This window comes from Mastomys coucha, unplaced genomic scaffold (assembly GCF_008632895.1).
Source record: "Mastomys coucha isolate ucsf_1 unplaced genomic scaffold, UCSF_Mcou_1 pScaffold16, whole genome shotgun sequence".
In the NCBI taxonomy this organism is placed as follows: domain Eukaryota; kingdom Metazoa; phylum Chordata; class Mammalia; order Rodentia; family Muridae; genus Mastomys; species Mastomys coucha.
The window spans coordinates 18,348,950-18,359,927 of NW_022196898.1; the positions used below are offsets into that span (position 1 = coordinate 18,348,950).

At 41.4% G+C, this 10,978-nt stretch overlaps 1 protein-coding gene across 6 annotated transcripts in view; it reads left to right on the plus strand.

Annotated features, from left to right (window-relative positions):
* The window catches only part of LOC116092976 (IQCJ-SCHIP1 readthrough transcript protein), a 764,408-nt gene that overhangs the window by 733,711 nt on the left and 19,719 nt on the right, over positions 1–10,978 (plus strand). For all 6 annotated transcript variants that reach the window (XM_031374058.1, XM_031374059.1, XM_031374061.1 and 3 more), the window contains one exon: positions 1,406–1,524. In XM_031374058.1, the coding sequence (XP_031229918.1) occupies positions 1,406–1,524 (119 nt within the window). The remainder of the gene's footprint in view (positions 1–1,405; positions 1,525–10,978) is intronic.

Sequence of the window (10,978 nt, forward strand, 5' to 3'; positions counted from 1 at the left end):
GGAGGGGAGGGGAGAGGAGAGGAGAGGAGAGGAGAGGAGAGGAGAAGAGAGGAGAGCTTTCTTTGAATAACAAGTTTTCAAACCTACTGAAATTAAGTGTCTGGATCTAGCACCCCAAGATGAGTACTTTAAAAACCCTAGTTCATTCTAGCTCGTTGAAGCACTGTAAAATACTATGTTGCCATATTTTACTGTGCTGTCAAATGTGAAATCCACACTCATCCCTGATGGCTTTAGAGCTCCTGAAATGAGGCCAGGTTGACTGAGGAACTGAATTTAAATTTTAATTAAGCAATTGTTAGATTGAAAAGCAGACAGGCACCTGTGATCTGAGTGTGCTGGGAGACGGAGGAGTCCTTGTCCTGGCTTCCACGTGGGAATAAAGCAAGTCATTTGTCAGCCCATCCTTCCAGCTGGATGCACTGGATCTTTCTGACACAGGAGAGCATAGTTGCGACTCTAGAACCTTCTGTAGGGAGAATGCTAGCACCACCAAGTCCCGTGAGCAGACAGAAGTCGCAGCAGTCCTTAAGAGCCTACTCAGCACACAAAATGGCCCCACAAGTGAATCTACCCCGCCCCCCAAATCTTCCCGGCCCATGCTTTGTGGTTGGTTTTGTAGTAGTTTTATTTTTAACTAAGGAAATCATTTCTAATCTTCTACCCCGTCGTTTAAAGGGCTTAAAAGTTCAGCCTGGTGAGTTTTTATGGGGCTTTTAATAGGAAGCTGAGTATTGTAAACATACCCAAATGATCAGAGTAGCATAGCTCAAGTCTTTTTACTATGCATGCTTCGAATCAAAATATGAGACTGATGAGGCCAATTACAACTCTCCAAGCATCACAGGCATTATATTCATGCTCATACCTACTCTGGAAATAGGAGGCACACCCAGCAAGACTGTAAGCCCAATGCAGGCAGACTGTGGGATCAGTCTGGTTGGCTCTGTGCCAGACCAAACTATGGCATCAGCCAGGCTCCCAGCATCCAGCATGCACAGCTGAATGGGTTATTGTTCTTGCTAGCGAGGGTGTGGGCTGAAGATCTTGGGGAAAGCCTTATTTGGGATCAGAGTGATTACATTTAGGAGAAATTGTTGGCCACTCCTGAGTAGCAGCTCCACCCAGCCCCATGAAGATGGGTAGGCATCACAGTGGATGCCTAAACTGGAGACTAAAAAAAGGAACCAAAGAACTGGAATTAGAGCCATAAAAGACTGATTTCATTTCAGCTTTTAATAATTGAAACATCTCTGGACTTCAGCCCGTTTATTTATTTATTTATTTATTTATTTATTTTTGTCTAGTGTTACATTCCAAGAAACTTCCTTAGCAAGGTGGACTGCCTATGCTTGCGTTATATCTGCCCACTGATTGGCACCTTTTTTTTCCCTTGAAATTTTAGGCACAGAAGAATGAGAGAGAGTCTATCAGGCAGAAGTTGGCACTCGGAAGCTTCTTTGATGATGGCCCAGGAATCTATACCAGCTGCAGCAAAAGCGGGAAGCCAAGCCTTTCCTCGAGGTGAGCTTTCTAGTTGATTTTCTGGTGTGTACCATGAGGTGCCTGTATGTCTAATGAGAGACAGCCGTATGTCCTCCTACGGTTAGTTCTGGGTTTCAGTCAGACTCTTCCCCACTTGTTATGTTGGGTTATTTTCACTGGTGATTGTTGCTGTGGCCCAATGCCCAGCTACCTGAGGTCACGTTTTTATATTTCATTTATCTTTGGACAGAACACTGATTTCATGGACTGACCAGGCTACAAGGCCTAAGCAACTGATGCCTTATATATGTGGCAGTTCCCATTAAGTAAAATGGAAAGCACTCTTTAATATATTTAATTGCAATGAATACCAGAACATGAGAACTGTAATTCTCACTTTGATCATTTGGTGTTTATTATTGTTGTAAGATTATCTGCCAGGTAGTTTATCTTGACCTTTATTTTAGGACAATGGCTCTTGGCCTGTGGGTAGAGACCTCTTTGGTGATCAAATGACCCTTTTACATAGCTCACACATCAGATATCCTGCATATCATATATTTACGTTACATTGTATGAAGCAGCAACAAGAATAATGTTATGGTTGGGGGGGGTCACCACATCATGAGGAACTGTATTAGAGAGGCACAGCATTAGGAAGGTTGAGAGCCACTGTTTTAGAATGGCATTAGTCTCTTATTATTGTTTATTTAAAGGTACTATTGGTAATTTGCATAGCTTTTTATTCCAAATAAAACATGTGAAGTTCCCAATTTTTCCAGGAAGACAGGAAAGGCTTCTCAATCTTTAACATGCTTGTGTGTCGCCTGGGGAATTATGGTTCTGACTCAGTGTGTCTCTGCTGAGCTTGAAATCCCACGTTTCTATGGCACTGCTAGCTGATGGCTATACCACCATTCTGTGGGCTGCTTTGCTTAATGGAGGTATAGATAATTTTCAGAATTATCCCATTGCTAGTGACTAATGGAAGCATGTAGAAGAACATTGTTTTCATGAAGAAGTAACTGAATACCCATCAGCACTCCTTGATACCCTCTGTCCCATCCCCCACCATGCCTGTTTCTTTATCTTTTGAGCCTAAAGCAAACATACCCTCTGTCAATACCACATATATTGTCAACACCAAGCCCAGTGCTAGCGACAAATGATAACACCCTTGCATTCATTTAGTTAGGTTACTACCGTATCTCAGCTTTATGTGAGGCCCAGAAGGAGCAACCTGATACCCACTACCCACCTAATCCTGCCCTGTCTGCTTCTAATAAGCCTTGTCTGGTCCTTTAGAGACCAGAGAGCAGGCACATGCTCACACAAGTGCATAGCTCCAAAGAGGACAAGTGAGTGGGTGCGCCGGGAGGCAAGCGCTAGTTTGCCCTTAGAATGCTAAGGCATCGCATCCTTAGCTGGGTACTAGCCTCCTCCCACAGGATTCCCTTGGAGCCAGCAAGTCAGTCTGCCCTCTGACCTTTCACCTCATGGCTACAATACAAAGTATTCTAGCCTAGAGACAGACCTGCAGCTTTGTCTGAATCTACTTTGCATTAGGAGAATAATTGTTTAGTTTTGCTCATCCTCATTTTCCGGATTTTGAAATGAGGTGATTGGACCACTGTGTATATATGGCCTTACAGATTTGGCTACTGCTCTCTGCTATGCCCCCATAGGGCCAGAATGTCTTATCTAGGAGCTCCATGTTCAGCTGTCACTTCCATTTGATACAAAGGGCTAGCTAGTCCTTGTTTGTAAACTCATACTTATGTGTTCTTATCAGATGAATTCAATATATTTGTGATATATGCCATATATTTGATATGATATATTTTCATATTAATCAAATGGTTATTTACATATGTCCATGAAGGTGGCAGAAACCATATTTATCACTCCTTGAGCTCTGTACCCTACTCTCTTACAGTGTACAAAACTGTGTGTGTGTATGTGTGTGTATGGGTGTGCGTGCGTGTGTATGTGTGTGTATGTATGTGTGTGCGTGTGTGAGTGCGTGTGTCTGTGCACGTGCATCCGTGTGTGCGTGTGTGTGTCTGTGTCTGTGTGTGTTGCATGCGTGCGTGAGTGCGTCTGTGCGTGTGTGTCTGTATGTGCATGTGTGTGTGTCTGTCTGTGTGTGTGGGTGTGTATGTGTGTGTATATGTGTGTGTGCATGTGTGCGTGCGTGAGTGCATGCGTGAGTGCATGCATGTGTGTATGTGTGTGTATCTGTGTGTGTGTCTGTGTATGTGTGTGTGTACGTGAGTGCGTGTGTGTGTGTGTGTGTGTGTGTGTGTGTGTGTGTGTGTAATGTGGGGCTATGCATGCAAGCTCCCACAGGTTACCCTGCTCTCTGGAAGCAGGACATTTGGCTCCTTGCCACTACCTCAGGTATTTGCCTAGATATCTCTAAACTCAATGCTTATGTTCTCAGGTTTTATTTCAAATGACCACTTATTGTTTCAACTCTAAAAACTAGGATTTATTTTTATCACATTCTGCCCACAAACATGCGTACCAATCCTCCCTTTCATTTCTCCCTTTTAGTTGCAGCACAGTTTAGGATCAGTTAATGTGTGTGCTCTTAAGATCAGACACTAGTCCATGTGACCTATTGTCTTAGTCAGGGTTTCTATTGCTATAAGAAAAAAAACACCATTACCAAAAAGCAAGTTGGGGAGGAAAGGGTTTATTCAGCTTACACTTCCACATTGCTGTTCATCACCAAATGAAATCAGGACAGGAATTCAAACAGGGCAGGAACCTGGAGGCAGGAGCTGATGCAGAGGCCACGGAGGAGTACTGCTTACTGGATTGCTTGCCATGGCTTGCTCAGCCTGCTTTCTTATAGAGCCCAGGACTACTAGCCCAGGGATGACACCACCCACAATAGGCTGGACCCTCCCTACCTGATCACTAATTGAGAAAATGTCTTATAGCTGGATCTCATGGAGGCATTTTCTCAACTGAAGCTCCTTCCTCTCTGATAACTATAGCTTGTGTCAAGTTGACACAAAACCAGCCAATATACCCATGTAGCATGTTTCAGTTACATGAGACATATTACTGTTTAATGTAAATAGGAACTGACTCTGTTCTCTCTGCGCATGTGTGACTTCCACTTTATACTCTAAGTGACTACAGTCGTTTCTATAGCCAGTTTTGTAATGATGAGCATGGAGATGGAGATGTTTTGGAATACTTGGCTAGTGTCTCACACCACTGCTCGTAGCCATCTTGTCCGTGTCTTCTGCAGAGGTAGGATTTTTATGTGCATGAGGGTGGACTTAGGAGAAAAATACATGAATGTTCACACTGACATGACAATGCCAATTATGATACTGACCTTCCAGCACTGCCTCAGAGATGCTGTAACTTTGAGACCTGTCGGCACTCAGTACAGCCTTTAAAAACTATTGGTTAATGAAAGGAACATGGCAGCCTATCATTGTTTATTAACTAGCTGCACTTCTGCGAAATGTCTCTTTGCGTCTTATTAAAATTTCTGATTTCCTCCTTCCTCCTCTCCCTCCTTTTTCTTATGCGTGTGCTTTTCCAGATCGAGGTTATTTAGTCATAAAAATAGTTTGTATTAGGAATCCTAAATACACATTGCAAATATCTTTTCCCAGCTCACAACTTGTTTCTCACTTTCTTATGTGTTTTATGATCATATGTCTTCATTTTAATACAGATAATTCCATTTTTTTTCTGGTCAGTGTTGCATGTAATTTCGTGGTCGAAATCTTTCCTAACTGGGCCTGGTGGCACTTGCCTGTAATCCCAGCCCACAGGATGTATAGACAGAAGGATCAAGAGCTCGAGGCCCACTTGATTAGGTAGCAAGTTTAAGGCCAGCCTGTGCTATATCAAATCCTGTCTCAGAAACCAAGCAAAAACTTTCTCTAGCCCATGGTCCAATAGATATTTGCTAATCTTACCAAGAGCTGAAGGTGTTGGATTTTTAGAAGTCTAGTCAGTCAGTAGATTTCATTATAAAGTATGGGGAGAAGACTGAATGACTTTGTTATGCTAAATGACTGACCCACCCTTCACTCGCTAATCCCATAGACCCTGCTGTCCCCTGCCCTACAATCTTGGGAATATTTCGTTTACTTGGTTATTTCATTGCTTCTACTCTTGCTCCAAAACTATAATTTTTATTATTATAGATACAAAATACATCACGATGTTTGGACAGTCAACTCTCTTTAATCCTTTTCAATCAGACAAAAAAAAAAGAAAGTTAACACTTTTCAACTATGAGAGAATACTTCTTGGGTTTTTATTCCTCCATATAAATTTAAATCATCTAATCAAGTTCAGTAAAAATATTTTCATATTTTTTTAAGATTCTCATTGAATCTGTGTATAGGTCAATTCAGGAAGGATTACATTTTTATAATATGAATTTTTCTCATGTATAAATATGGTCTGTCCATTTATTAAGCCTTTCTGAAATTAAGGAAATAGATGCTTTCTGTTCTTACACCTTAAATTCTCTTTAATAAAGCTTCTTTGTTACTTTTCGTACCTAAGTCCCTGTAACCCCTTCCTGTACAAGGGCTCCAACCCAGAGCTTATGCATGCTAGACAGTGCTCTATCACTGGGTGTTAATAACTGGTGGGTCCTACACCCACTTTACCATTGCCGATATTACCTCTGTAATTTCTTATAGTTGTCTGAGGAGTATCAAAGATTCTTTTTTTGTTGTTTTTGGTTTTTTGTTTTTTGTTTTTTGAGACAGGGTTTCTCTGTGTAGCCCTGGCTGTCCTGGAACTCACTCTGTAGACGAGGCTGGCCTTGAACTCAGAAATCTGCCTGCTTCTGCCTCCCAAGTGCTGGGATGAAAGGCATGTGCCACCACTGCCCAGCCCAAAGATTCTTTAGGGATTTTTTTTCCCTTTTTTTTTTTGCACAAGGTTTCTCTATATAGCCTTGGCTATCCTGGAACTCACAGTTTCCTCCTGCCCCTGCCTCCCAGGAGCTAGGATTAAAGGCATGCACACACCACAACTAGCTCTCTAGAGACTTTTAAACAATAATATCTTCTGCAAAGTGCAGTGACTTGATTTATTTCTTTCCAATCCCTAGCTTCTGTTTCTGTCTTCATTTCCTTTGTACCTGATAGGCATTTGAATACATTGAGGATTAGAAATCGCAATGGTTAGAGCCCTTAGCTCAATTCTCAGATTGAGTAGACTATTTCTACAATTTCACTGTCTGGAATGGTGTTAATTATATGTCTTATCTAATCATTTATAGAATTAGTAGTGTTCCCTTCTATTAATAATTTACAAAGAACTTTGATTTTCCTTCATTGTTGAAATAACTTTGTCACATTATCTTGTTCTGTTAATGAATTAGTGCAGTACATTAGAGATGTTCAAAATCTTGAATTATCCTTGCATATCCTATAAGTTAAGCAGGTTGAGGTAAATTATCCTTTTTCATATCCTTTATTTTTAATATCTTGCTTAAGATTGTTACATGTGAATTTATAGTTGGCATGGGTCTTTCATAGCCTTAGAATATTTTGTCTGTTTTTAGAATTATGCTGGCTTAAAAATGGGCGGGGACTTATATTTCATATTATCCCCCAAATGTCTACATAATATTGTAATCCACTTCTGTGAAGTCACGTACAATAGTCTGATATTTATGAATCTGTTTCAAAACTGCTTCCATTCCTTAAGAGCTACCTGATTGTACCTACTTTTTTAATCCTTCTTGTGTCAATTCTAATGAGATATATTTTTCTAGATATTTCTCCATTTTCTTTACATTTTCAGAATTGTTAGTATTTAATTTCATTGAAACTTTTAAGTTTTAGTTTGATTGTTTCAGATAATTTTTACTGAGCTTCATATTTCCCATGATTTTTTCTTTTGTTTTTCATTTTGCTTTCCATCTCTTAATAATTAAGTATTGGATAATAAAGGCTATTTTGCTGTCTTACATTGTGGGCTAGGTTGTTTTGACATATATCACCTCCTCAGAGAGACACTCCCGGGCTGCTTTATTACAAGTAAATACACACGCTCCTATCACTTTCTCTTTTATCCTGTTTACCACTTACCTTGACATGGTTTTCTCTTTAGACCCATTACCCTTATTAAGACATTTATAGAATGTCTTTAAATCTGTTCTTTGTCTTTCGCCAGCACCCAAATGTAAGTTATTAGGAAGCAGGTCTTTGTTGTATTTGTTACCAAGGCAACCACATGAAGTGAGGTCAAGTCTCCGAATATGGTTGAACAAATGATTCGCAGTCTTCAAGATGGAACTCACCAAACTGGGGCAGTCCTTCACCAGAATGCAGTCAACTGAAAGTATCTAGTCTTTTCTCTTGGCCTGTGACTTACAGTAGAAAAGAGCGATCAAACCTCACTCACTGTGAGGGGTTGTACGCATGTCTGGTAGTGTCTGATGACCCTAAGAAGGGAAGACATGGAAGTTTAGTGTGTGTTTAGGGTACTCCAGCCTAGAACACTTCTGATGTGAGGATAAACTTCCTGACTCTACAAGGCCAGAGCTGGTCTAGACCGGCCCTTTCAAGTAGAGTCTGCAATGCTCTTCTGTGCTCCCCCCAACCCTCGAGGATTTCCAGAATTGTGCATTCTCGATTCTTGCTCCTCCCGTAGCAGTTACTCTCGCATGCAGCTGAAGAACTGAAAACACTTAAATCTCTCTATACATTTCATTTTCTCTTCCTAAGATGTTCATAATGTTAGGAGGATTTCATAAGAGCAGGTAGAGAGTGGTATCTACTACGTTATGCATGCTTAAGTCTCATGGAGGTTTTCAGTATTCCTCTGGTTTGGGTTTGCTTTTTCTGTTTCTGTTTTTGAGACAGGGCCTCACTATGTAGCTCTGACTGGCTTGGAACTCAATATGTAGACGAGGCTGGCCTCAAACTCAGAAAGGCCAGCCTGCCTCTGCCTCTTAAGGGCTGGGATTAAAGTATACCACCACACCCAACCTCAGGAGAAATACCTTCTCAAGTAAAATTCCATGAAGAAAAACCCTATATGTAAAACCAAATAGTTCTACCATTGAGGAGAACCGAGGGCCAGGAATTGGGGTTCCTAAAAAATGCTTCCCCTATCCCTTTTCTGTCCTTCCACCCTTTGGTGCCTCTCTCCACTTCCCAGAGCCACTTGAGACTTAGAGCAGAGCCAAATTGGAAAAGCACGGAGTCCTCTTCCCCTGGAGACAGCTATGCAAACACGAATGTGCTTCGCAGTAGCATATAACAAGCTGCACTTGTTGGCTTGCCTTGGAGAGATTTATTTATAGACTGTTCTTTCAGATGGGCTCATCGCTGTTCTGAGATGAGCTCATTATCTGTGAGAACACCATGACTTTTCTAATGTCACTCAAGATGATATTTAATAAGGATCCTAAATGTTTCTAAGAAACCTCACTTTACCTTGTAAATAGAAAAATCTGTTATGATTGACCATCATCATCCTCATTAGCCATAATGTAGTGTCAGGGGGTGGAGTGATCTCCAGGAAAGCTAAATCATTGTTACATATCCCTATTCTATAACCTGTGGTCATTGAGGCTATTAAAGATGTAAATCTTCTTTGTGAGTGTTTTTATTGATTCATTTTGTTCCTTGTTAATTTCATACATGTTTAGAAGGCATGCTGCTTACTCTCGCTTGTCATCTTCTGTATCTTTACCAGTCATTCCAAAAGCATTTCACAGGGTGGGAAATACCTTGCCTCTTACAGAAGTATTTGAAGATGCCAGCGCAGCAGTACAGTACTCCAGGATGTACAGCAGGTGTGTTGGGTTAAAACTAAACGTCCAGAGCCAGATAGACCTGTTGGGAATCCACTACCCTGAAGAACTCAGTCCTCAGTATGAAATGGAGTGCAGGATCTAAGATTAATTGTCAGAGCCAGGCATGATAACACAGGCCCATCACAGAGAAGACTGAGGCAGAAGGAAGAGTAAGTTTGAGGCCAGTGTACGAAGTACCAGGCAAGCTGTGATGACCAAGCAAGATCCTATCTTAAAACACCAAGCCAAATATTGGATTCTGAAATTGGAAACTTGGTTTTTAAGGCCGGGCCTACTGTAAATGGGATCTTTGAAAACCTAATCTGCCTCCTGTTCATGCTCTTTAAAGGATATGAATTTACCTGCCAAAAAAAAAATTAGTCATATTCGGTATATAAGAGCTGTGAAGGAGTGCGAGAGTCGGAGTGTGTCACCTGAGCCTTCAAGGTCAAAGTTGGCGAGGTCCATCAGGTTTCAGCCCTGCTGAGTTTTTCTGGATGGTGTTATCTCTCTTAAAGCAGCTTTTTTTTTTTTTTAAAGAAAAAAAGTGGTAAGTGTTAAATGTAAGCTAGGCTTACAATAATCCCATAAAGACATTTTATGCTTAATACCATAGCCAAAGAACGTTGGATATTGCTGCATAGCACAGTTCATTAAACCTGACGTGTGCTGGACTGAGGCCTACATGGGGTGTCACATTTTCCTGCAGAATTTGCTAATCCAGACATAATCACCTTCTTAAACGGAGACTGTGTGATCTTTGTCATTCTTCTATCGTTTTGGAAAAGGTCTTAACTGCTTAATGGGGAATAAGAAAAATGGATTACCTATTTTTTTGAAATGAGATTTCCAAGAAATATACTAGGTTTAGTAATATTCGGGGTGTAGGGTGGAGCCTGCTGCGTGGCGAAGGCTGGCCCTCACCCTCCAGCCCTCCTGCCGCAGCCTCCTGCGTGCTGAGCGTACAGGCTTGCCATCGCTCCCAACTTCTCTTTTACTTCTGGTATAATGCTTCCCTGCACATTTTTCACTGGCCGCAGTAATGATCAGCTCTTGCTCTGCTCCCACATTTTGAGCTTATGTAGCTTAATGTCGAGGAGATAGGAAAAGGCCTAGCTACTGTGGGGACACAAGATGAATAGCCATTACCTATAGGCATCTAGGAAATCTTTTATTTATGAACATTACAACCCAACCCAACATCGAGAGGAAAACTCCCTTCTCCTTTCTTCACAGTAGCCCCAGATCAGTCTGATTTTCGGTCTCTTTCTACCTTAACTCGAGATGGGTTTTCGTCAGCATACACAGGTATAGAGGCATCCTAGATAACCGGTGACTTTATCGCGCTCGCAGAGCGATCGAGTAGCCTGGATGAACTATATCCTTCCCTCCAGGCTGTATGATAAAAAAAACCAAACTCCCCAGAGTGTTTTCGAGCAGCTGGTTTGAATAATGATTACTGTTTACTTATCTCAACCATCCCCAAATCAAAATTCATTTCTTTCTTGGCCCTTCCATGTTTATTGGTGAATGGCTGAAGCAAGGCCAATTACAAACACCTGCTACCTCCTCTGTGTTTGGGTGGGAGGGCGAGAAGCAGGACCAGCTTAGCTAGACCCATAACAGTGAACCTAGGGAGCTTTAAAGAAATGAGATTCGCAGGGCTTTGAATATGGGAACTCTGTGCGT